The following is a 25,478-nucleotide window of genomic DNA, read 5'->3' as shown; positions in this document are numbered from 1 at the left end:
TTAAGAAATTAAATGTGTAAAATTTAAGTAGTTATTTTTAGGAAATATTTGTAGATATAAGTATTTTTATTTTTATTTGATCGGCGAAGGTTAAAATTATTATGGATTCTGTTTTGAGAAAAAAAGTGCAACAGCTCTACAAAATTTCATCCCATTAAGTTAAAATTACATAATTTAGTTATGAAAAAGAAAGATTGTATAAAATAATAATTTGTTATTTAAATTGTATTACATAATTGTGAATGAAGTTGGGATAAGTTTTGATTTCATCCGATAAGAGGTAGTTCGATTTTCTTCAAAAATTAGATTCATTGAAAACACCAGATCAAAGGTCAACAAGTGGGATGGTTCAATGTTGTTGAAATTTTTTAAAATATCAATTAATAAAATTTCATAAATATAAAAAGTCAGAAATTTTTTTAAAAACAATATTTATAAAACAAGAACCAAAATTAACCTGAAAAAGAAACTTTTTTTTTATTTATTGGTTGTCCAATTAGTTCCTACCAATTCGTAACCATAAAAAGCTCAACTTTACACTAATTAATTAAATGGCTATTTTATCCTCTCCGATTGAAGAGCCAAACATATAGAAAAACATAATATTCTTAAAATGATGAATTGAATTAACCAAAAGATCAAATGAGATATTATATGCAACCAAATCAAAGAATGTTGACCTGCGAAACATTCCAATATGAGTTCATGGTAATCCATGCAACATCGGAATCCATCCGAATACTAATTACACGTACGTTTATCAAGAAGGAAAAAGGGACAAAAATGGTAATCCAGGCATCGTGTAGACGAAACCATGATTTTTGGGCGGAATTGAAGATCAAATATACGAGGGATTGCTAGGTAGAATGCAACGGAAACACTTAAATCACTTGTTCAAGTGCATGAAGCTCTAGAATAGATCAACTTCCTTCTTTTGAAGATCTTGCTTCCACTTTGGCAACTTGTAAAATGCTTCTTTCGGCATCCCGAATACCGTCTCGAACTCCTCATCGGACAAATAAGTCTGAGAAATCAAAGCCAGAGTAAGAACTAATATAATTCAGAAAAAGGATAAGAGTGAACTTGTAAACATCAATGATGGGACAACCTCTCTGCGTTTGAAGTCAATTCCAGTTACTGGATTTTCAGATTTGGACTTCAGCTGGTCGTAGCTGTATGTACATGACCGAGTTATCGGTTCCGAATTGTCCCCATTGGTTTCACCTGTCTCGCCTTCAGCTGTCTCATGAGAATCGTGTGCTTCGGAAGGGTCTGCTTCACTCTTTGCTTCATCTGTACAATAGAATTACATGTAAAGACAAGAGATGAGTTTAACTTATTGGACATTGCACCAAGATCCGGTGTATTGATCTTAAGCAATGGTTCTTTCTTTTGTAGAGAAGAACTTTGTTCAAAGATACAAAAATGGTACTTACAAGTAGGGCTGGTTACTGCGGGAGTGCTGCTGGCAGATTTTCTAGGGGATCCATCAGGTGATTTCTTCATTTCCGCAGTAAGAACTTGGGAGAGAGCAGCTACAGCAGCAGCTCGTTGTGATCCCTGACCGGTGCAAACTGGCTTTGGAGCTGAGGTTTTGCCTTCTGATGATGGATTAAATGCAGATGTTAAGGCAGCTAAAGCTTCGGCTCTTTGCCTGGGTCCTTGTCCATCAGATCGATCCTGAGCTTGAAATAATGGTGCATATCAAATTCTTAAACTAAAAAGCAATGTAGAATGCTTTGAATTCTCAAAATACACAGCATTTAACATAATAATGCATCATGACATAAAACTTGAGGGAATGCCTGCAAAAGCAGAAGGAATCAATAATTGGGCACATCTGGAAACATACCATGACAAAAAGGTCAAATGAGGGATGAAACAAGGCCGAACCAATATTTGAACAAATTGAAAAGAGGGGAAAGAAATGCAGTATCAAGTTGAAGCTAAATGAAAAAAGAGATGGTGGGAAACAGAAACTTCTTTCATTTACATCATTTTCTTTTCTGTCTGACTTTCAGTATCTTGCTATAGCAGCTAACACAGATGACAAATATTAAATTCAATAAGCCAGAATGCAAAAGCATTTGGCAGACAAACCACAACATGAAGTTGCTTGTTATCATCACTGATAACCTACGGTTGGAAGTCTGATTAACTTGGACGTTTCAACACCTAGTGCATGTGAGGAAAAAGGTAATAGGAAAAATGTCGAAGTGCTTGAATGGACCATAGCCTTTGGCCCATAGGGTAAGGAAGTTGATTACGGATGGATGTAAATAAATGTATGCAGAAAAAGCATTAATTGAAATGAAATTGCAGTTCAGAAGGCATCGTTTCTATTGCAACAATTAGGAGGAAGTGGGTTTGAGCATGCAGCTTTTCCTCCAATTAAAAGGGTGGGGAGGGGTTACGGACAGAAGTAGGCTTTGTATAAAAAAAAAAAAGAGAGAGAAATAGCACTGGAACTAGGATGAGAGATGACCTGAAAGAGATTGTTTCTGTGCAGTAAAAAACTAATAGAGGAGGCGGAAATATGGATTAGGGATGGCTAAGGAGTAGGGACAACATTATTTTGATAACTTGCCTTAAGATTATCTTTTCAGCAGTAAGTGAAATCTTTGAGTAAATAAATCCCACAAGTATTATTACAAGGCATTGATCTCCAGTTCTATAAACCTCCGTCCAAAGTTTTCAGGTACTTCAATAAGGGGGTGGGGGGGGGGCGGGCGGGGGGCGCAATGAAAAGAAGATAATTTTCCAGAAGATGGACTGAATGCAGAAGACAAGGCAGCTAAAGAAACCAAAACCATTTTGGTTCCCATTGGACTTTCATTTTATGATCCAAATTTCTGTATACTAGACAGAAATTTCATATGCTGAAAATTTTCAATGCATGTGAACTAAAAATGGAAATTACCTCTGCATGGCTAGCTCCAAAGAGCAATGCCACCTTCTTCTGGAACGAGTTTCCTGGCACCTATGATCCACAAAAAACATCAAAGCATAAATATTAAACAGATGCAGTGCGTGCAATACACATGAAAGGAAGGATGAATCATGTCATGCAAAAAGCAGTTAACTCTTAGAGAAAACAACAGAGCATTTCGTAAAGTTTTCAGTGTGTGCATACAATTCACAGTAACTGATTCTTTTTTGGCACATGGTGACAACAATAGGGTAATTGTTGTCTCATCCAAGATATAAGAAGCTCTCAATGATACGGTCCTCTAATTTTAATCTTTTGAAGGATTACATTGTACTTTCATTAAACAAGTGCACTATCTTGATCAATTCTATGGACCATATAGCATTAATAAATCACAAAAAAGTTTACTATCCTACTTTTCCATCATTGGGAATGTCTCATTTGATTCACCTGTTCAGAAGTTTTTATCTTTTTTTTTTTCCTTATTCTTAATTGCTTTTGGTGCTGAGAAAGAAATCCATGGAACCGAGGTTACTTATTATGGTTACAGGTATTGCAAATCTCATAGAGGCTCTCTACACATACATTCAAACATTTCCTTATCTAGAAAAATATTGCATTGATTAAAAGCATTTTATGTGGACAAGCTGAGAATATAACTTCACATAATTTGTTGCTGATGAAGACAAACAATTTAACATTAATTCAAGTGACAGGAAGGATAAAGTAGAAAACTCTAATGAAGGAAACACATACAGTAGCTCGGTGAGAATCCCATGAAAAGAATGTAGTGAAGAAGCAGGGTTCGTTCCCTTCAGTAACTTTGTATAGTGTAATCTTTGGCGACATACCCTCTAGAGATACAGCCCTGTCTATGTATTTCTGCATGGAATTTTCTAAAATGAATGATGAGCGTGTGAAAAGGATCATACAAAGAAGAACCCAATGTTTATTTATTACCTGGCCAAATTCAAAAGCCTGTTGTTTTTCTTTGGCGTCTACACACTGACCAACCCAAACAAACACTTCAGCACGAGTGTCGAGTATCAGAATATCTTCAGTCAAGAGATCGTCCTGATCGAAATTGTAAACTTCCTCAACCTGAACAATGGAATGGAAACTTACATATAGAATGCACTGGATATAGCAGTAACAAGTTTCAATAACATTAAGAGAAACTCACTTTAAACTTTCCTGAGGTATGCCCGTAGAAGAATATAAAATCATAGAAAAAAAAGTTAGAATGGTATAAACTTCGTTAATAACCGAGGGCAAAGCAAATCACATATTTGGTTAAGAAATACACCTTTATTAAGATAGAAAGTGTACAAGTGGGGATCCCTGACAATCTCATGAGATTCTTTTTCAGTTGAGGTATAATCTTGTTTCCCACCAAGTGCAGACCAGAAGGCAGAGGCCTCAGTTCCTTCTTTACAATGTTTCCGAGTGACTCCAGGCTGAATGTGAAAGATTATTAGATGATTGGTTGACATGGGGAAAGGAAATCTTGGAAGAACTAAACAATGGTAGTGTTATCCTTATCTATGAGGAGCAAATCACAAGCTTTAAGCCAGAAACAGATTTAATATCGTCCCACTACCAATGCTTAATTGGTCAACTCAACCTGTTGGAACTTGGAGTATAGACTATAAGAATGTAACTATATCAAGTCTTACCAGTCTTCCCAATAAATCCGTGTTCTTTTTTCTTGTGTCACAAGAAAAACCCCAATGTAAACAACTTTCTATAGTGTATACCTTCAAAAATTCAGCAACTTTGGGAGCCAATTGCTGCTGTTCGTGAGTGCTTTGAGTTCCATACCAAGTGAAAATTGCCGAAGATCCAGATTGCAGAAGGAAACACTCAGTCGAGTTCAACGATGTTGCCACCTAAACAATGGTTACAGAAACAAGGACACAGTCATCATTGAGCACTATACATGTTGTTAGAATACAAAAGTAAATGGTAGTCATACGGCACACGTCATAACAAAAAACTGCAGGATTGCATTCATCATCACGCATTTGATAAATAAAATAGCTCATTTCTCACTATTATTAAAATAATGGAGAGATTATGAAAATTGCAAATTGGAAAAAGGTGTTATATCAAACATGATTGTACAGTCAATGTTAGCAACAAGAAATGTTAGGGTCTAAAATACTGGCATGTAAAACAAGATTAAACCATTGTTTGCATTTAGGTTTTAAGAAAAAAAAATACATTTTTATTCATTGGAAAATCAAACCAACCAATGAAAGTTTAAAAGGCAAAACATGACAGAATAACCAACTAATACATACTGCATCAACTTGTTGTGCTTTAATATTGTGCATGGAGTTTCCTGATATCTGAAATAGAGCAACAGAATCCGCTGTGTAGGTTTCATCAGTCAGGCCTTTCTCTTCTATACTCTTTCTGTAACCAGCGCTTATGCCACCCTAAATAGGAATCAGTCATTGGAAAATTGATACCTTTGTAATTCAAACCAAAAACTCTACAAGCAAAGGTAAATTGCTAATGAGACTCTAAAAGTTTGAGGTCAAATTGAATTACCTTAAGGACCACCATAGGTTGAAAAAGTGCAACGAATTGAGGTGGCTCTTTACCTTCATATACACGACCCTGTAAGAAGCATCTATTAGAAACACAAGCGTTAGAATAACCATAGTCAGCCAAGGGTAATATATGATACCTGAACAGGCCTCCCCTTATGTGAGTTAAACACTGTATTAGCCAACTCAGCAGCTGTCTTTTGGTCCTCCTGAATTAAGATATATGTACTTTTAGAAAATGAATCTTTTAAGTAGTGATGACCATCATCACAGTGAAAGCCATCAAGTTAACATGTGACTACATAAGCACCTCTTTCTTCTATGAAAGAACATGATGGGTGGAAGCTACAAATGGGAAAATAATGAAAGATGGGATTTAGATTCAATGGAAAGAACAAGTCGAATGAAGTAGATATTGTTACCACTAAATGATCTAGAAAGCAATTCTTAAAAGAAATGGCAATAAAAGTGCAACTTATTGCAGACAAAATCAATGATGGCAGTCCAAATAGACGTGCATGAAATCCAGAAGGCAACTTCTAAATTCCATCAGTAGGAGACACTCATATTGGGGCCCCATTGGTCGTTCTTTCAGTAATGACAAGGAACTCATCTTGGCAGCATGCTAGTCCACATTATTTAAATCTGTTGCGGAAAGGATCGATTCGAGAACTCCGATATGACTACAAGTAAATTGACCGGAACGAAAAATAAAGTGAACACAAGGATTTACGTGGTTCGGCTTTAATGCCTACGTCCACGGGCAGAGGCGAAAAGAAATTTCACTATAACAAGATGAAGATTACAAGTGTTTTACACTCAAGACACAACCCGAGAACCTCACAACTCTCAACCCCTATAGAAAACCCGAAAGCTAAAATCCTAGCTTTCAAAGAACAAGCTTTGCTCTCTCTTGGTTTGGGATGATCAATATGGCTAATGAACCTCTCTATTTATAAGAGAGTTCAAGGACATAATTGTCCAAAACTTTGGCAAAGATTTGTGGTTGAAAATGGACACCAACAACCATCCACTAATCCACTACCACCAACAACCCACTACCAACAACAACAATCCACTACCAATTTTAAGCCATTTCTTAACAAATCTCCACCTTGGCTTGAAATTTACCAAGCTGAACATCATAGTGAATTCCTCGAACTGGATCACCTCTTTCAAACGCCTCTCTGGCGCTAATCAATCCCGAATACCTATCAAGTCCAAGCAATGCTTGAACTTATATGCAGGGATCACCTTAGTTAACATATCTGCAGGATTCTTCTCGGTAGCAACCTTGCTGATAACAATGTCACCTTGCGTAACATGTTCCCGAACAAAATGATATCTGACATCAATGTGTTTGGTCCGTTCATGAAACATCTGATTTTTAGTCAGATGTATGGCACTCTGGCTATCGCAAAATACAACAGTGAAATCCTGTTGTAAACCCAAACTGCTTACTAGACCTTTCATCCACAATGCTTCTTTCACTGCTTCTGCTAACGCCATATATTCCGCCTCAGTCGTAGATAAGGCTACGGTAGACTGTAACACAGCTTTCCAACTAATGGCTCCTCCAGAATAAGTGAAAACATAACCCGTCAGAGATCTTCTTTTGTCCAGATCTCCAGCATAATCAGAGTCCACATAGCCCGTGACACTGCTAGTGCAGTCACTCTGATCATATACCAAGCATAAATCTGCAGAACCTCTCAAGTACCTGAGAATCCATTTCACGGCCTGCCAGTGTTCCTTGCCAGGACAACTCATGTATCTGCTGACCACACTAACTGCATGTGAAATGTCTGGACGAGTGCAAACCATTGCATACATCACGCTTCCAACTGCACTCGAGTATGGAATGTGAGACATTTGCTGCTTTTCTTCATCAGATTGTGGTGACAACTCTGCAGAGAGTTTGAAATGTGGTGCCAACGGAGTACTCACAGTTTTCGCTTTATCCATGCCGAAGCGTTGAAGAACCTTTTCAATGTAGTTCTTCTGCGACACACGAAGCTTGCCCGCCTTGCGATCTCTGTGAATATCCATGCCCAAAATTTTCTTGGCAGCACCCAGATCCTTCATCTCGAACTCACCACTCAACTGCGACTTTAACTTGTTGATTTCCGACATGTTTTTGGAAGCAATTAACATGTCATCAACATACAGCAACAAATAAATGTGCGAACCATTTGAGAGCTTCCGATGATAGACACAAGCATCATAGTCACATCTTGTGTAACCATGCTGAATCATGAAGCTATCAAACCGCTTGTACCACTGCCTTGGGGATTGTTTCAATCCATATAAAGACTTCTTTAATAGACAGACATGGTCTTCTTTACCAGGAACTGTAAAACCCTCTGGTTGACGCATGTAGATTGTTTCCTCGAGCTCACCATGCAAGAACGCCGTTTTTACGTCAAGCTGCTCAAGTTCTAGATCAGACTTGGCCACCATGGCAAGTAATACACGAATGGAAGAATGCTTTACGACTGGGGAGAAAACTTCATTGTAGTCAATCCCCTCTTTCTGAGTGAAGCCTTTAGCAACCAATCGTGCCTTGAATCTAGTTGCTTCAACCCCTAGGATGCCTTCCTTTTTCTTGAAGACCCATTTGCAACCAACTATCTTCTGGTTACTTGGCGGCTTAACCAACTCCCAAGTATGGTTCTTGTGAAGAGATTCTATCTCCTCACTCATAGCAATTGCCCACTGTGCCGACTCATCACACGTGACAGCCTCATTATAACTGGAAGGTTCTATACCAATGGACTCCGCCACACTGAGCGCGAAAGACACCAGATTAGCGTAACGCGGATTTGGTTTGATTTGTCTCTTCGTTCTTCCAGTGGCAATGCTATATGGTTTTTCTTGAGGTGACTCATCTTCATCGGAATCTTGCACCTCAACTTGATCATCCTGGACTGAAGTATCTTCCGTAGGAATTGGAGCGTCCACCTGACACTCCACCTGCTTCTCAACACCGTGATCTCCCATTCTATCTGACTCCTCCTTTTCCCGGGAATTTGTGGTGGATCGAAGCATGGATGACTCATCAAAAGTCACATCTCTGCTGATGATGAACTTGGACGAAACCGGATCAGGACACCACAACCTGTATCCTTTCACCCCTTGGCCGTATCCAAGAAATATGCATTTCTTCGCCCTCGGTTTGAGTTTTCCCTCATTTACATGAGCATACGCAGGGCAGCCAAACACTCTTAAACCAGAGTAATCAGCAGGAGAACCAGACCATACTTCCTCAGGAGTCTTCAGCTCAATAGCTGTTGACGGAGATCTGTTAACCAAATAACAAGCAGTATTAACAGCTTCAGCCCAAAATTCTTCACCGAGCCCAGCATTTGATCGCATGCAACGAGCTCGCTCCAAGAGAGTTCTATTCATGCGTTCTGCAACTCCATTTTGTTGTGGTGTTCGACGAACAGTGCGGTGTCTCACTATTCCTTCATTTTTGCAGAACTCATTGAATTCACCTGAGCAAAACTCCAAGCCATTATCCGTCCGGAATCGCTTGATCTTCTTTCCTGTTTGATTTTCGATCAAAGCTTTAAATTGCTTGAAGTTGATGAGAACCTCATACTTGCTCTTCAGAAAATACACCCAAACCTTTCTCGAGTAATCATCGATAAAGGTAAGCAGATATCTGTAACCACCTTTAGAAATTGTCGGAGAAGGCCCCAAAGGTCAGAATGGAAGTAATCCACTGTGCCTTTTGTCTTGTGAATCCCAGTGCTGAACTTTACCCGAGTCTGCTTACCGAAGACGCAGTGCTCACAGAAATTCAACTTTCCTGTACACTGCCCAGACAATAATCCTCGTTTGCTTAGCACCGATAAGCCTCTCTCGCTCATATGCCCGAGCCGCATATGCCATAACTTCGTGGTGTCAGAATCTAGATCATCTGATGATGACACTCCCGCAACACCTGTAACCGAGGAACCATCGAGGAAGTAAAGGCCCCGCTCCAAATTACCACGTATCACAGTCAAAGCACCCGAGAATACCTTGAGAACTCCACCTTCAGCAGAGTACCGAAAGCCTTTCTTGTCCAACGTACTCAAAGAGATCAAATTTTTCTTCATTTCTGGAATGTGCCGAACATCAGTTAGAGTTCTAACAATACCGTCAAACATCTTTATACGAACTGTGCCAATCCCCATGACTTGACATGCGTGGTCATTTCCCATTAGTACTGAACCAGAATGCTTCTCGTATGTTGAGAATGCATCTTTCGAAGTACTTATATGAAATGTAGCTCCCGTATCAAGAATCCATCTCCCACCAGCGTAAGAGTCGGATACTGCAAGAACGATCTCGGCATCACTTGAAGAATCTGCATCAGCTACATTCGCACGATCATTTTGTTGCTCCTGTGATTCTGATTTCTCCTTCCTTTTCGGACAATCTACCTTCATGTGCCCGTACTTCTTACAGTAGTAGCACTGTATTCTCTTCTTGGACTGCGATCTAGGATGGCTTTTACTTGAACTTCCACCCTTTGCCTTGGATCTTCCTCGAGCAACCAAGCCTTCGCCTTCATTGTTTTCGACCACCTTACCAGTGATTTTCTTCCTCAACTCACTGGAACTTAAGGCATTTTTCACCTCCTCTAGAGTCAGGTCATCACGACCGTACATCATTGTATCAACAAAATTCTCATACGAGGGAGGCAAAGAACACAAAACAATTATTGCTTGGTCCTCATCATCGATTTTGTTATCGATATTATTCAAATCCATGATAATGGAATTGAATTTATCCAGGTGCTGGGAAACAGGTGTACCTTCCTCCATCTTCAGGGCATAGAGTCTTTGCTTGAGGTAGAGCCGGTTCGTCAATGACTTCGTCATGTACTTGCTCTCTAACCGGAGCCACAAACCGGACGCGGTTTTCTCATCCGCTACTTCTCGTAGCACTTCATCTCCTAGACATAGCAGAATAGCACTATGTGCTCTTTCTAGCATGTCATCCTTTTGCTCTTCCGAAAGCGTGCTTGGTAATTTATCTTTACCAGACAATGCTTTTAGCAATCCTTGTTGAACCAGCACTGCCCGCATCTTGATGCGCCATAAACTGAAACTATTTTTCCCGGTAAATTTCTCGACATCATACTTAGTCGATGAAACACTTGTAGCCATAATTTGGAACCTTTGAATGAATGATAATATTTTCTTCCTGATGTGAAAGATCAGACAAAGCTGCAGTCACAGGGCAATTCAGAAAATATTATCACTCCTTCAACTACGCTCTGATACCAATTTGTTGCGGAAAGGATCGATTCGAGAACTCCGATATGACTACAAGTAAATTGACCGGAACGAAAAATAAAGTGAACACAAGGATTTACGTGGTTCGGCTTTAATGCCTACGTCCACGGGCAGAGGCGAAAAGAAATTTCACTATAACAAGATGAAGATTACAAGTGTTTTACACTCAAGACACAACCCGAGAACCTCACAACTCTCAACCCCTATAGAAAACCCGAAAGCTAAAATCCTAGCTTTCAAAGAACAAGCTTTGCTCTCTCTTGGTTTGGGATGATCAATATGGCTAATGAACCTCTCTATTTATAAGAGAGTTCAAGGACATAATTGTCCAAAACTTTGGCAAAGATTTGTGGTTGAAAATGGACACCAACAACCATCCACTAATCCACTACCACCAACAACCCACTACCAACAACAACAATCCACTACCAATTTTAAGCCATTTCTTAACAAAATCAAATCCACTGTTTCACATTGCTATTTTGAAGGCAGTTCTATATATCATTAACAAAAACTTGAGGACGAATGACCACAAGGGCAATGTAAATTACCTCATTGCTATCCTTTCCAATCCAGCAGCACAGAAAGTAATCTTCTTTCCTTTCACCTGAGTGGTATGTATAAAGCACAATGTAGCAGTCTCCACTACAGAATTTACCAATATCCTCTTTTGGCAACGGCGTTTTGGCACTGTCATCAATGCACCATACCTGAAAAGCAAGACCATACTCATATAAACATTTTTGTTTTTAAGTCAAATATCAATAAGAAAATAAAAGAAAAATATGAACATGACCTCCATCTTTCCACCGCCTTCAAGCAAAGGAACTTCTTCTTGTACAGGAGCAGTTTTGGTCAAACCTTTGACTGCAACTTTTTGTTGCTTCAGCAAAGCTAGCAGTAGAAAAGAATAGTATTCAATAATGTTAAACACAAAATATAATACTGTTAACTTTAGCTTCTTAAGTGATCCATACCAGCTACTTTTCCTCTTCCATCGTCACCACCAGGAGTTGCAGATGCAGCCGGCCAAGAATCGAAGTTGGACTTGAATGAACTGGTTTCATACCCTTGGATGAGACGGGTTATGCGTGTTGCTTTTGGTCTATTGTGACTAGCAACAAAGTCCTGGAGATAAAAGTTTGGGAATGAGAATTCATATTTTTTACATACATAAAGAAATCAAAACCACGTCTTGAGCTCTACCTCAGCAGATTGAGTGGCAACTTTTCTCTCCTCTACTTGTGTTGCCCGTCCAATCCAAACAAAAATCTCAGCACCACAGTCTAGTAGATAGCATTTGCTGTTTTCCAGTATGCTTTTCAATAGTTCACCTTCTATGGGCTTTACCTCACCTTCAGTTATGCTACAGGAACCAGTGACTCCAAATTAGCAGTTAGTGAAAATGCACACCTTTTGACACAGGATGTGTCTACTCACTTAAATTTGCTCCAATAGAAATTTAAATCTAGCAAAATTTTAGAAGATATAGTTACCTATAAAGTTTAGCCGGAGTGGACTCGGGAATAACATCATCTTCACTGCTAGCTTTCTTGCCTAAGGGAGCAAAACCACCAAAGAGGACCCAGAACTCACCGGAATCTGACTCAGTATCCAATTTCCCATCATCTGGCAGGGTGATTACCATTAAAAAATTGATAGCTTTAGATAGAGTAAGATGAATATACCTTGCGCAAAATTCAGTTAATACTTGCAGGCAAGTTAAAAAAGCTGGAAAAACAACATCATCAATACTGAAAATGGATCATCCTTACCAACAATTGCAACATTGCACACTCCACCATGGTACTTTTCCTTTAAAAACTGGATAATTTCTAATGCCTTTGCCCTTTCCTGAATATTAGAGTTTGCACCATTGAACTGATAAATCTTGTTCTCAGTGTCCAGGATAAATACATCATCGTGATTCAGTGAAGACCGGGCAAAAGGAATCTGCAAGAGCATAATACAAAATGGTATTTCCGTCATCCAGAAAAGCCTTACTAATTAATTTATAATTAGGCCATGAAACTTTTCTTTTCTTTTTTCTTTGTATCCATACTCATCAAACTTATGTAAAGATCATCACTCATCAGATACCTGCTTCAATTTGACAACTCGTTTTCCTTTGCATATATACAACCGAGTTTCAAACACTTCTTCTTCTGGTGTTTTAAATCCAGAAGCAACACCACCCTCCAAGGGTACAATGCAAGGTTTAAAGTATGACAAAAATTTGTCAGATTCATGGCCTTGAAGTTCCCTGTGCTGCACGGCACGACCTCCTAGCGCTGCATCTAACTCAACAGTTTTGATAGCAGCTGCTCCAGCTTCGTCCTGCAGGTGGAAACATTATCTCAGATGATGTTTTAGTTCATTTGAAGGAACATTTAAATCCTCAACAAAATAAGATAAGAAGATTCAGCAAAAGCACACCTGACTGGTATCTTTCCCAATCCAGAAGTGTATGTCATACATATGCGAACCAGCTTTGCTATGTATCGTCTGCAAAAATACATGAAAAAATCGAAATAAGACAGTGGCTCACATAGAAATTTATGTTACGTGGGTGGCAAGTGAGAGAGAAAAATATTCTTCACATGTAAGACAATGTAAGAATCCCCCATGTAGAATTTTCCATAGTCTGACTTTTGCAACGGAACCGGCTGAAAATTCTCAATACGCCAGATTTCAGTCCCTCTACAAGATGTCAAGTGCAACAGCCTTAACGCAAACAAAATTCATGATACATATGCAACATAACCACAGACCTCAACAAGAAGAAAAAAGAATTTATCATTATATTTTCTCTTCTCTATTTCCTGCTGACAACTGGACAATAGTTAGTGACTGATTCCATTCTCTCTTATCAAAAGATCAAAAGAAAATGTACTTAAAAAATAAAAATAAACCCTTTGTTTTAAGGATACGGTTTTTGACCAACTCCTTGAAATGCAGGATCCAGAACTTTTGATGAGCTCATTTCTAGGAATTCTTCTTTATCACCGTTTTAAGCAAAAAAATAAGTATCACACAGCTTGAGAATCCAACCTTCAGCAGTCTAGAAGTTGCAAAAAATTAGAAATAGCTGATGCAAGTGAAAATTAAATTTAAGTTGCGTTAAAAAATAGAATAATACTAATAAAAAAATCTAGGACAATTTAAGTAATACTAAACAAGAGTCCTATTTCACAATTGCACCATATATATAACCACAAAACAGATAAATAAGAGTCTAATTATCATGGAAAATACAAAATATCAATTTTGCTTTCTATAATCGCGGGACTTTTCACAATCTTCAGCGATAAGCCAATGTAGGCAACAGTTGCATGCTGTATAGGTCTACCAATCACGTGATAAAAAAGGAAGAAAAATTTGAATCGGATGAACCAAACAATCGTTCAAAACTTGGTTCAAAGCTAATGTATCCATTAATCTCTAATGCTCAGTCACATGTTACAAGGCAACAACAAATTAAAAATCATATCCATAAGCGATGATACAAAACTGAATTCTAAAATCTTCATAGCAAGCAGAAAACATATTAAAAAAAGACAATTATGATCCAAAAATAGGAGAGCAATCCGAAAATTTGATATCAGTGTCACACATGCAGATGAAAAAAAAAACAATTATGGAGAAAAAGAAACACAACCCATTAAAACTAGGACAATATCAAGAGTATCCAGATAAAAGAAAACCTCAAATGAAATACGAAAACAAAATGTATATCCAAATGGTTTATAAGCCCAAAAAAGAAATGATCAAAGCAATGGCGTTTTCCCTTGATCGTTGCAGAGAAAAAGGGTACCTTGAGATTTAGAGAGAGATATCTCTGAGTTTTAAGGAAAAAGAGCTACGAGGAGCTCGCAAATCAATGAAGGGATGAATGGAGAGGAAAGAAAAGAAAAGAAGAAAGAGTTATGTGTTTTTTTTTTTTGGAAGAGAAGGGAAGGAAATGGGAAATGATAATAGAGAGAGATTGGGGCAGAGAAAGTAGTCGTTAATCGTTATAGTAAAAGGATCCGGTAACGATGGCAACGGCCTTGTTGATATTGCCATTTCTTTCTCTTTAGCTTCCATTTTCTTTTTTCTTTTTTCTTTTTTATTACTAATTTTCTTTGCGCTCTACATTTTTTTTCGTAAAATAATAAAAAAAAATCGCGACTTTTATTATTTTATTTAGATCAATATTCATACTTTTATTTTATTTAAAGATTTCTTTTCTTAATTCACGTTAAATAAATAAATAAATTATATTACACTTATATTAAAAAGGTATAATGACTTATTTGACTCCTCAACTTTACAAAAAAAATTATTTTAATTTTTTATTTATTTTTTACCTATTTTAACCTTTCAATTTGTGCTATTTATCAAATTACCAAAAAAAAATGTTAACATATGTTAACTTTTCGCATATATATGGATTGACATGTTAGCAATTAATTAATTTTTTTAAAATTTAAACAATTCAAAAAACCTATAAAAATTATTAAAAATTAAAAATTATTAAATTATTAAAAAAGTATAAATTTTTTTTTAATTTTTAAAAATTAATTAATTACTAACGTGGCATATACGTGAACTATCACATAGATTTCATATCAAAAACGTTGGCAAACGTTAACATCATCTATTTTGATTTGATTTGATTTGTCAATAATGCAAGTTCAATGACTAAAAGATGTGAAAAATTAAATAAAATGATAAAATAAATTTTTTATAAAGTTAGAGGATCAAATAAATCATTATATCTATTAAAAAGATCACCAAATTTTAAATAAAATTATGAACGTGTATAAATTTTTTATTTAAAATAAAGTATTATTTAAATATAAATAAATTAAAAAGGAGTTTGAATTAGATGCATTAAAAAACAAAAATTATAATCACATCTCTTTTTCTTTTTCTTTTTAAATACAACCTAAAAACGCGTTAGTTTGTTAATTAGTTAAATACTTTCATTTTACAAAATAATTCTTTTACGAGTATTATTTTTTACATATATTTTAGTATATGAATTAATAATAAACTGACTTAATTAGTAACATTTATCTATTTCTATAATTTATTTTTAATAAAGAGAAGGAAAAATTTTCATTTATTTTGGAGAGTAAGTGTCTTATCTTTTTAATTTCAAGTTTAAATTTGTACTAATTATTCTTTATTTTATATCTAACAATTATAATATATATGTAATAAATAAACTATTTTTCTTATATTATTACATTAATAATAAATGCAACATTAATATTTTAACTTTTTATTATATATATTTTTATATTTATTAGTTTTCGAATTGTTGTGTTTACTTTTCATTATTTATTAAAATATTCTTATTTCATATAATTAATGTAAGTAAGTATTATTAAATAGAATTAAACACATATAATATTATAAAATAAAAAATTCAAATCATAACTTAAATAATGATATAAATAAAGTAAGTAAATATCTTAAGATTAATTCTAAAAAAAAAGTATTTTGTTAATTAAAATTAGAATTCGATTTAATTGTTATGAACATCAATAAAAGATACAATTAATTATGATTTAGATGTATTAAAAGTTTTTAAATAATATGAACCATGAAAAATTATTGAATGCTTAATAAAATAAACTTATTTTACGTTGGTACATAATTTTTGTGAGGTTAAAATATGTAAAGAAGATATTCATTGGATAAATTTGATCATTTTTAAAACTTTCCACTTTAGGTAATTATTATTTTGGCAAAAAAAAATTGATCTTGAAAAGCTTTTGTTATTGTACATTTTTTTTTATTTCCAGTAATTTTTGAGTTAAAAGTTTCATATTTTGGTAATCATAGATTTTTGAAAATTTTCTTGGTCTTTGGAAGTTGTTGGGATAAATTTGTGTAAGCAATAAATAAGAAAAATGACGAAGAAATTGAAAAGATTAACACGAAAATTTTATGCGAAAAAATCTCTTTTCGAAGAGGATAAAAAACCATGAGTAAAGATAATTTTACTAAATTGACATAAACAAAGAATACTAAAATTAAGATAAAACTAAACCCCGAAACCTGAAAATAAGAACCCTTAAAACTTAAACACAAAATTTTCTGAAAGCTTATAAAAGCTACTACTTAAATGTGTTAGGGGCTAATCTTTCTAGGGTAGAAAGGGGCCTATATATAGGCTAAATTCGTAGGTCAAGTGGTCTTAAAATAATCTATACTAGAGTTCAACTAGAACAAATAATCAAAATTTGACTGGAAGAAGAAAACCGAGAAAATTGCATGACACGTTGCCATGTCGTGACGTCCACTATATTATCTTCATGACGTTATTTTTGCTTCTCCCCTATTTTGTCGTCGTGTCATCGTGACGTCACATGGCTCCTCGTTGCGACATTGCTCTCTGTTTGTGTCTTAATTTGACCGAAATGTAAGACATACTCCACAAATCTCCACCTTGACTCATATTTCTACAATGCCTTTTTTGCTGAGCCAGCCATTGGCCTATCTTGAACTTTGTAGGATATTAGCTGAGTCCAACCTGTGCTTGAACTTTGATATCGGAAAACTTCAAGTCTTCGCTTGTGCACTGTCAAATCAAAACTGACTTGAGTTTGCTTTTCACGAACGCAGTGCTCTATCTTTCGAAATCCTGCACCTAAAAGAGAACTTCTCTTATTCAAAAGGGTCATACCTATTTCCCTCCTATGACCAAAAATTGCCTCTACTTCAAATGAGTCGACTCCCTCCTTAACAGACAAGGGACTTGTTGTTTTACCAATCACTATTAAACCTTACAGAACATAAAGACTGTCAGTCTTTCGACCTTTCATCAGAACGAGAGCCCTATAAGGCACTTTAATGACGCTTGACTCAATGTTAATTCTACAACCCTTTGAGCCTAACATACTCAAGTAGATGAGATTCTTCATTAAGTCTAGTACATTGACAATGTCCTAATTGTCCCGTCGTGCATCCTAATCTAAACGGTACCTATACCGATTATCTTACTGGATGAACTATTCCACATACACACAACTCTACATTCAATTGAATTGTATGTGGAAAACCAGTCCCTATTGGGGTACATATGGTAAGAACACTCCAAATCCATGATCCATTTGGATGTAAACTTAGACCTTTCAGTCGTAGAAATCAACAACCAATCATCACCCTTGTCGTCGGCCAAATTAGCATAAACTAATTCTTTCTCATTAGTCTCAGTAGCCCTCTTATTTCATAGTTTGTAACAATTTGCCTTAACGTAACCTAACTTTTTGCAGTAACAACATCTCTTGCCTCGATTCCTTAATGCTACCAAAATTGAGGCTTGCCTATCTGACTTGCTATTCGAACCAAACTCATTGTCGAGTTTGTCTTTACTCAATAAGTGACCTTTCACATCCTCGAACAAGAGTTTATCTCTGCCATAAATCAGGGTCTCCTTGAAAAATTTATATGAATGGGGTAAAGAGCATAATAATAGCACAGTTTGATCTTCATCATCAATCCAAACCTCAACGCTCTTTAAATCATTTAAAAGAGTAATAAATTAACTGATGTGACCTCTAAGGTGCTCACTTTCGTCCATACAAAACATGTATAGTCGATGTTTCAAACCAAGTAGTTAACTAGAGACTTTGTTGCGTAAAGGGTTTCTAACCTTTTCCATAAGACGAATGTCATTTTCTCCATCAACACCTCTTGCAATACACTATTCGTGAGGCACAACTGAATTGTATACAAGGCTTTTTCATCAATTTCTTCCTATTCTAACTAATCCATATCTGCGGGCTTCTTCCATGTAACGACCTTTTTCAGACCGTTATGAACTAGTATTTTTGTCATTCAAGCTTGCCACAAATTGAAATTTGCAATTCTATCAAACTTCTCAATTTCAAGGACGAAATTTTCTAAGGAGGGAGAGTTTTTACAACCCATTTTCAGTGGTATCAAAAAAAGTGATTTCGATACCCCAATTTTGATAAGTGAGCCTGTAAATATTATTAATTAATGTTTATGAGTTAAATATAGTAAAATAGTGAATTTTGATATGGTAATTTTTTCTAATTGATCGATTAATTAAAGTACAAGTGGTTTGATCTAAAGTTAGTAGTTTTGGAAAATGAGGTATCAAGACCTCATTTTTATAAATCTAATTTGTAAATATTTTTATTGAATATTTACAAAGCTATTGTATAGGTGAATTGATGTTTGGTTCAGAAAATTTGATGTTTTGTTTGTTAATTAAGAAAAAAAAGGACTAAATCATAAAAATCATAAAACTTGAATTCTATTGAATTATATTCACTAAAAATTTAGATGATAATTATTGCAAGTATTTGAGTGGCAATTATCCAGTTTTGAAGATTAGTAGACGGTTGTGGCATGGCAAAATTATAATTTATGTTAAAAAAATTATAAAGTAAAAATCATAATTTAATAAACAAATGGTGGAAAGAAACAGAAGATATTCACTCGTCTTTTCCACCAAAAATTATTCTCCATTGAAGAGGAGAGAAAGCTTCAAAATTCACTAAGATTCGGCTATTGCTTGTAAGCCATTTAAAATTGTTTGTCGTAATTTTTATGTTTTTGAGATCATTATAGCTTAATCTAGCTATCTTGGGTATTAAATTGTAAAACTGTTAAAGTTTGTAAAAATTACCATTGATGGTTTTTGGATGTTTTGATGTTAATGATATATTTGTAAGCTTAGATATGAAATAAGACTAATTTGTAAAGTGATTTTTGTTAATTTTGAGTTAAAGGACTAAAATATAAATAATTCAAAACTAGCATGAAATTTCAAAAATTTTGGATCCTGGAGGGTAAAAGGATGAAATTGAAAATTGATTGAAAAACAAAGCTTAAATGTGAAAGTTATAATAGTTTCAGTTTTAGGGACTAAATTGAATAAAATGCAAAACTTTAAGGAACTTCCAAAAAGTGAAATTGAACTGAATTATACTTGTAATAGGATTTTTGAAGGCTATTGGAATTGATAAATTGTAATGAATTATTATAGATTGGGAATTGAATCAACCGATAAATAATCGAGAAAAAGAAGAAATTGTATATTAGTCCTCAGTACCTTGTTTGTTGTCATTTCTCTAGATGAGTTCATATAAGACTTACTTTATAAATTCATGTTATGTTTGAATTAAATTGCTTTACTCTTTAGTCAATTGTTTTATAAATAATGTCATTTGGCATCCAAAGGACTAAACCGTAAACTTGGAACAAAGGACTAATATGAATAGATACATGATATTGATTAAATTTGGAACTGACAAGTGACTATATCGTATGTATACGATATTGCTACAAAATATAAAACTTTATAAATTGCTAACCGAAATATAAAAAGTGTGTGCACGACTACAGGGTTGAAACAATATAAAATGGGTGTGATGTATTGGATGAATGCAGGTATACTTGAATGAATTATATGTATTGATAGTGTTGTATGAAAAACAAGAATAGATATATGGAATTGTATGAATGTGAAATTTGATGTGATTGATTGATACATATATGTTGATTTTATAAGTTTGAAATGGCACGGAAATAGTAATAGTAATCATGAAAGATTGGTAAATGTTTTCAAGAGTAAAAGAGAATTGGGCGTTGATTAGGGAATTTCTTTATTGATGGTTGATAATCCAACATGATTCGAGGATTCTCGATAGCTTGAGTGGGTAGCATCAAATAAAGCTTATATAAGCAACCTTGATCTACAGCTTATGTGAGCAAACCTAACGATACAGACCGAGTACTAGTCAAAGATTAAGTTATCGATGATTGAGATCTAGCATCTGCAACTTGAGCGAGCATCATTGAATAATGATTATATGAATAATCTTGATCTACAGCTTGTGTGAATAGACCCGTATTATACAGACTTTGTGAACAAATCAGTCTAGTGTATTCAAAGCTAATTACTATAGTTCTCCGAGCGAAAGTGGTAATATATTGGAAAGGAAATGGTTAAAAGGATTGATACTAAAACAAATTGAAGTGCCTATAAAATGTGCATGCTTGATTTAAATGAAACTCATTGTACATGATTGTAAATACATGATTTGAATGGGTACTCCATTGATATGTTTACATATCGAACAAGGTTGAATGGTATGATACAAAGAAGTTGTAACACCCAAACTTGGCCTAGAAGTTTAAGCCAAATTTGGATAAGTTACACCAACTTATTGAAAACTGATTTCTTTTCAGAGTTTTAACTTTGAAAACTAAAAATTCATTTTAGTCGATTCAGGTGGTTTTGTGTTAGAAATTAATAGATACCGATGAGATTATCAAAAGAAAAGCAAGGCAAATCCAAAAACAATTTGCAAACCCAAAAGATCAAATCATAGTTGTATCAATATAAGACAATCCGAGCTCCCGTACGCCGCTTGGTCCTAAGTCAGATGTCTACCTGAGCAGATAAAGGTAAGACAAAAGGGTCAGCTGCTAAGCACTGTGTATAACCAAACTCAGATACAATAAACATATCTTAATATTTAAACGAAAGTAACGTGAAGAACTTAATAACAGCTTTATAACCCGTACGGAACATATCTAAAGTATCACGAAGATTTCCACAACAATAGTACAACAGAACTGAACAAAATAGAACGAAGCAGAACATTACAAATCAAGCAGAACAGATCCGAACAGAGCAGAACATAATAGAACTGAGTAAAACAGAACAGAACATAGTAGAGAATGTGCGTTATGCAAATGTTGTATCTTTCAAACAGATCAGAATGCAAATTTATCAAAAAACAGCCTACCTAAACTCTGTTACACACTAAAATACAGTTCCCCTAGAACTCATCCAGCCAAATCACACCAGCAGATAATGGTGGACGGTGCCACCAGAGTTTTGCAGTTAACACTACCAGACCAGATACATGTGGTCAAGCCACTATAGTACAGCCAAGTTGCTAGAACAAAATTGTGGATAAACCACCGGATAATGTAGATCTTTAAACTGCCAGAAACTTTCTCCTTTCACATCAACCCAAGTCTCATGCAATGTGTCATGGCATGTATATGCAGAATCAGAGTAATGAGCATGTAAGCATGCTGTCTTTCAATAACAAAATCAATAAACATGAGAGTCTAAGTTTTGTAAAACAAGCTTATCAAGCCTTAACAGATCATTTCAGATTTGCCATGATGTTATATACACTGTTATAAATCAGAATTAGTAACAATCAGTCTAACATAATCAGATATCACAAATTCTTAATCAATAAAGTAACACAAAGGTATGCCAACAAACTTAACAGAATACATATTGTACCTGGATAATTCGTACACATTAGACAATAACACATTACGTTCTGACAGATCCTATTTATTTAAGTTCTAACATAGCAGACATATGTATAGATCACAAGTAGTAGTTCATCATCAGATCATTAGATATCAAGTTATATAGCCTAATTTAGATCGTACGGGCCTACAGTAGGCCTGCGTTTGTCTCAAACGACGCTCGTGGCCCAAGGGAAAAGTTCTAGATATTGCTTCACACACCCGTGTGGTTTCACATAGCTTGTAGAACTAGCCTATGTGACTCCACACAGTCTGGAACACGCCTGTGTGCTTGCCCGTGTAGGACGTGTGCCAGCCCATGCGTCCCACACAGCTTGACACACACCCATGTCACTTTCCCGTGTGCTCCTAATTCAAAAATAGTGAGTTACACGGCCTAGACACACACCCATGTCACTGGCCCATGTGAACCTTACATAATTCATAACTACACACGGTCTGGGCACACGTCTGTGTGCCTAACCTGTGTCTCTCCAATTTTTGTGAACAACAAGTTACATGGCCTGCCATACAACTTGACACACGACCGTGTGGTGTCGACAGTCCCATTTTTCAATGAATAAAATTTGAAGAATAAGGGGTTTCTGATACCCATTTGATACGGATTCGATGCAGGAGCAACAAGGATGAAATTCCGTCCCTAAACGACAAGAAGTTGCCCAACAAGTGATTAATTCACAATCAAATTGTTAAAAACTAACATTCCAAAATCACAGTTACGTTGAAGAACTTTCGACACCAAAACTTTAAATCGAACTTACCAGCCAATAAGTTCAACTAGAATGAGAAGTTAGACCCTGTACAGAATCAGTGTAATGTAACATAACAAAAAGGAAGGTCACTTGAAAAGAAGAAACCAAAATGAAGAAACTAAAGAACATAAAAGAATGACAGAAAAACTCGTAGAAAAAGAAAGAACAAAATGAGAAATAAAACACACCGAAGGTTTTTGGAAGGTTTTAAATAACCAACCGAAACTAACTACCATACAACAAAATTCAAAAATAAAACATTCTCCTATTGCTCTCGTCGGGATTTGAACACAAGATTAAGGATTATACAGAGGCTTGACATCAATTGACTAAATTTAACTTATAATCCAAACGTTCAAAGGTAATGGTTTAAGCAAAATAAAAAATTTCCAGAAACAAGATTCGAACCCGGAACCTCATACACATACCTAGAACACTTGACCACTGAACCATACCAATTTACTTGTTAAAACTCTCTATGATCTAAACTCATAATCGAGAGACGACCACTCTTAGTTTGAAAACCCAATTTCTTTTAACTCGATTTTTGGAATGTTATAGAAGTTTTGTTATACATGTATATGAATTTAAATACTATGATCTTACAATGTGAATTAATAACTTATTGGTGGTCTTGTGGAACTATATACAAACATATGAAAGGATGCCAAGAATAGGTTATGTCATGCGTTGTGTTTCAAACACTTAAACTGTTAAATCATTAAGTTGAGTTAAGTTTCTTATGAACTTATTAAGTTTACCTAAAGCTTACTCTATTTCATTTTTTTGTTTTCTGTAGTTAAAATTTTTGCAGAACTTAGCGATTGGATCACTCCAAGGCTCACGCTATCCAGCATCAATCTTAGTAGACTTTTGAATCGTTCCTAAACGGTTTTGTGACATGTATATAGGTTTTGATATGAATAAGTGCCTATATTGAATAATGATGGAAATGGCCTTATGCAATGGTTTTTTTTGAATGTATATATGTTATGTTTATAAACAAATTGATGTTAAGGAAGTAAGTTATACTTGAAGTACTTGAATGGTTGATAATTTTGAAGGTAGATTGAATGAATAAATGTGGATTAGGTTTAGTTATATTTGGCATGATTTCTAAAGACTTAACATGAAGATAAGAGAGGTTGAATTATATTTTATTTGTAGGTAATATGGTTGAACAATTGGCGTTTTGAATGTCAATTGGTTAATATGTAAATCGTGGTTTGATTGATGGATGAAATAGGTACTTTTGTATGATTTGAATGATATTTTATGTAGGTTTATTTGTGTTTCAATTGTCTATTGAAGGGAAACTTGAATTGAACATGTAAAATTTTTCCAAACTTGTGATTTTTTATTATTTGGGTAAAAGTATAGATACCAAGGACCAAGGTATCGATTCTTTACCAAATCAACAGTATTTTCCAAATTTGGCAGAATGCCAAAATGGTATCGATATAGATTTTGGTATCGATACATGTCATAAAATAATTGATACTCGGTTCGAAGTTTTGAAAAATTTTAGATTGATCCTTATTCATGCTCGAATCAGATAAACTATGATTGTTTGATCGATTTAATCTTAGAGGTGTACAATTGGTATAAATTGTTATGATTAAATGACCTAATTTACATAATTATTTCGGTATTGGTGGTAATAACTTGTAACTCAGGTTCGACGACCAGACCAGGCGAGGGGCGTTATAAGGGCTATGACCTACCCAATTTGAAAACATTTCCTGTGTATACTGTGGAGATGGAAACATGTTCGAAAATTGCCCATCAAACCCAGAGTCCATTTAATAAATGGGTAATCAGAATTAGAACAGAAGTAGGCCAAGGCCGCAGTCCAACTTTTATAACCTTTCATGGCGAAGCCACCCAAATTTCTCATGGAGTAACCAATGAGCCAGTCCTAGCAATAGTTACATGCAATCAAGACTGAATTAACCACTAGGATTGTCCCAACAAGTTCAAAAACCACTTGAAAGCATACATGGTGAAGAATGATGCAATGATCCAAGGCCAAGTAGTAACGTTGAAAAACTTAGAGAATCAAGTGGGTCATTTAGCCAATAAACTTCGAAATAGACCCTAAGGAGCTTTGCCCAATGACTCCAAAAACCTGAGATGTTTGAGCAAAAAGTATTACATAGCGGTCACTCTACAAAATGAAAAGACATTGGAGCCCAAAAGTGTCAAGGTTAAAGATGAGCCTATTGATGCTCAAGACAAAGAGGAAGTTCAACCAAGTGTTGAAACTCCCATTTCACAGAAGTTGAATTCTGAAAAATTTGATGAGGGAAACCTTAAACCAGTCAATTCTGATAATCTAACACCTTTTTCAAATGAAAAACAGTGTCGTAGAAGAATTGTCCAGCAAAAGTTAAAACTTTACCACCCATTTATCCTTAAAGGCTCCAATAACAAAAGTAGAAGGTCTAGTTCAGAAAGTTTTTAGACGTACTTAAGAAACTTCATATCAATATTTCATTGGTAGAAGCTCTTGAGCAGATGCAAAACTACATAAAATTTCTTAAAGACACCCTTTCCAAAAGAGAAGACTTAGAGAATTTGAGACAATAGTTTTGATAAAAGAGTACGGATAATTCTTGCAGAA

The 25,478-nt window shown here is 35.2% G+C and overlaps 1 protein-coding gene across 1 annotated transcript; it reads right to left on the bottom strand.

Moving 5' to 3' along the window:
- Nucleotides 1-626: 626 nt before the first annotated feature.
- On the bottom strand, nt 627-14,849 carry LOC107917362 (villin-2). The gene is made up of 23 exons (XM_041111095.1): nt 14,590-14,849; nt 13,706-13,836; nt 13,376-13,475; nt 13,212-13,280; nt 12,876-13,112; nt 12,551-12,728; nt 12,272-12,404; nt 11,982-12,141; nt 11,753-11,903; nt 11,572-11,669; nt 11,327-11,485; nt 5,625-5,693; nt 5,486-5,554; nt 5,233-5,370; nt 4,687-4,818; nt 4,236-4,386; nt 4,113-4,123; nt 3,890-4,030; nt 3,686-3,811; nt 2,921-2,980; nt 1,437-1,680; nt 1,109-1,293; nt 627-1,024 (listed from the first exon to the last, which is right to left on the bottom strand). The coding sequence occupies exons 2-23, from the start codon at nt 13,756-13,758 to the stop codon at nt 911-913; spliced, it is 2,778 nt and encodes a 925-aa protein (XP_040967029.1). The 5' UTR covers nt 13,759-13,836; nt 14,590-14,849; the 3' UTR covers nt 627-910.
- Nucleotides 14,850-25,478: the final 10,629 nt, after the last annotated feature.

Source organism: Gossypium hirsutum, chromosome A01, assembly GCF_007990345.1.
Source record: "Gossypium hirsutum isolate 1008001.06 chromosome A01, Gossypium_hirsutum_v2.1, whole genome shotgun sequence".
NCBI lineage: Eukaryota > Viridiplantae > Streptophyta > Magnoliopsida > Malvales > Malvaceae > Gossypium > Gossypium hirsutum.
This window is presented reverse-complemented; position numbering and strand designations above follow the sequence as displayed.

What these genes read in the sequence shown, in the direction of transcription:
- LOC107917362 (XM_041111095.1), bottom strand. Translation starts at nt 13,758, where the DNA reads ATGAGCTCATCAAAAGTTCTGGATCCTGCATTTCAAGGAGTTGGTCAA. An exon ending in GTGCAATGTTGCAATTGTTG is followed by an intron (nt 12,405 to 12,550) that starts GTAAGGATGATC and finishes TCACCCTGCCAG; the next exon opens with ATGATGGGAAATTGGATACT. An exon ending in ACTCCGGCTAAACTTTATAG is followed by an intron (nt 12,142 to 12,271) that starts GTAACTATATCT and finishes TGGTTCCTGTAG; the next exon opens with CATAACTGAAGGTGAGGTAA.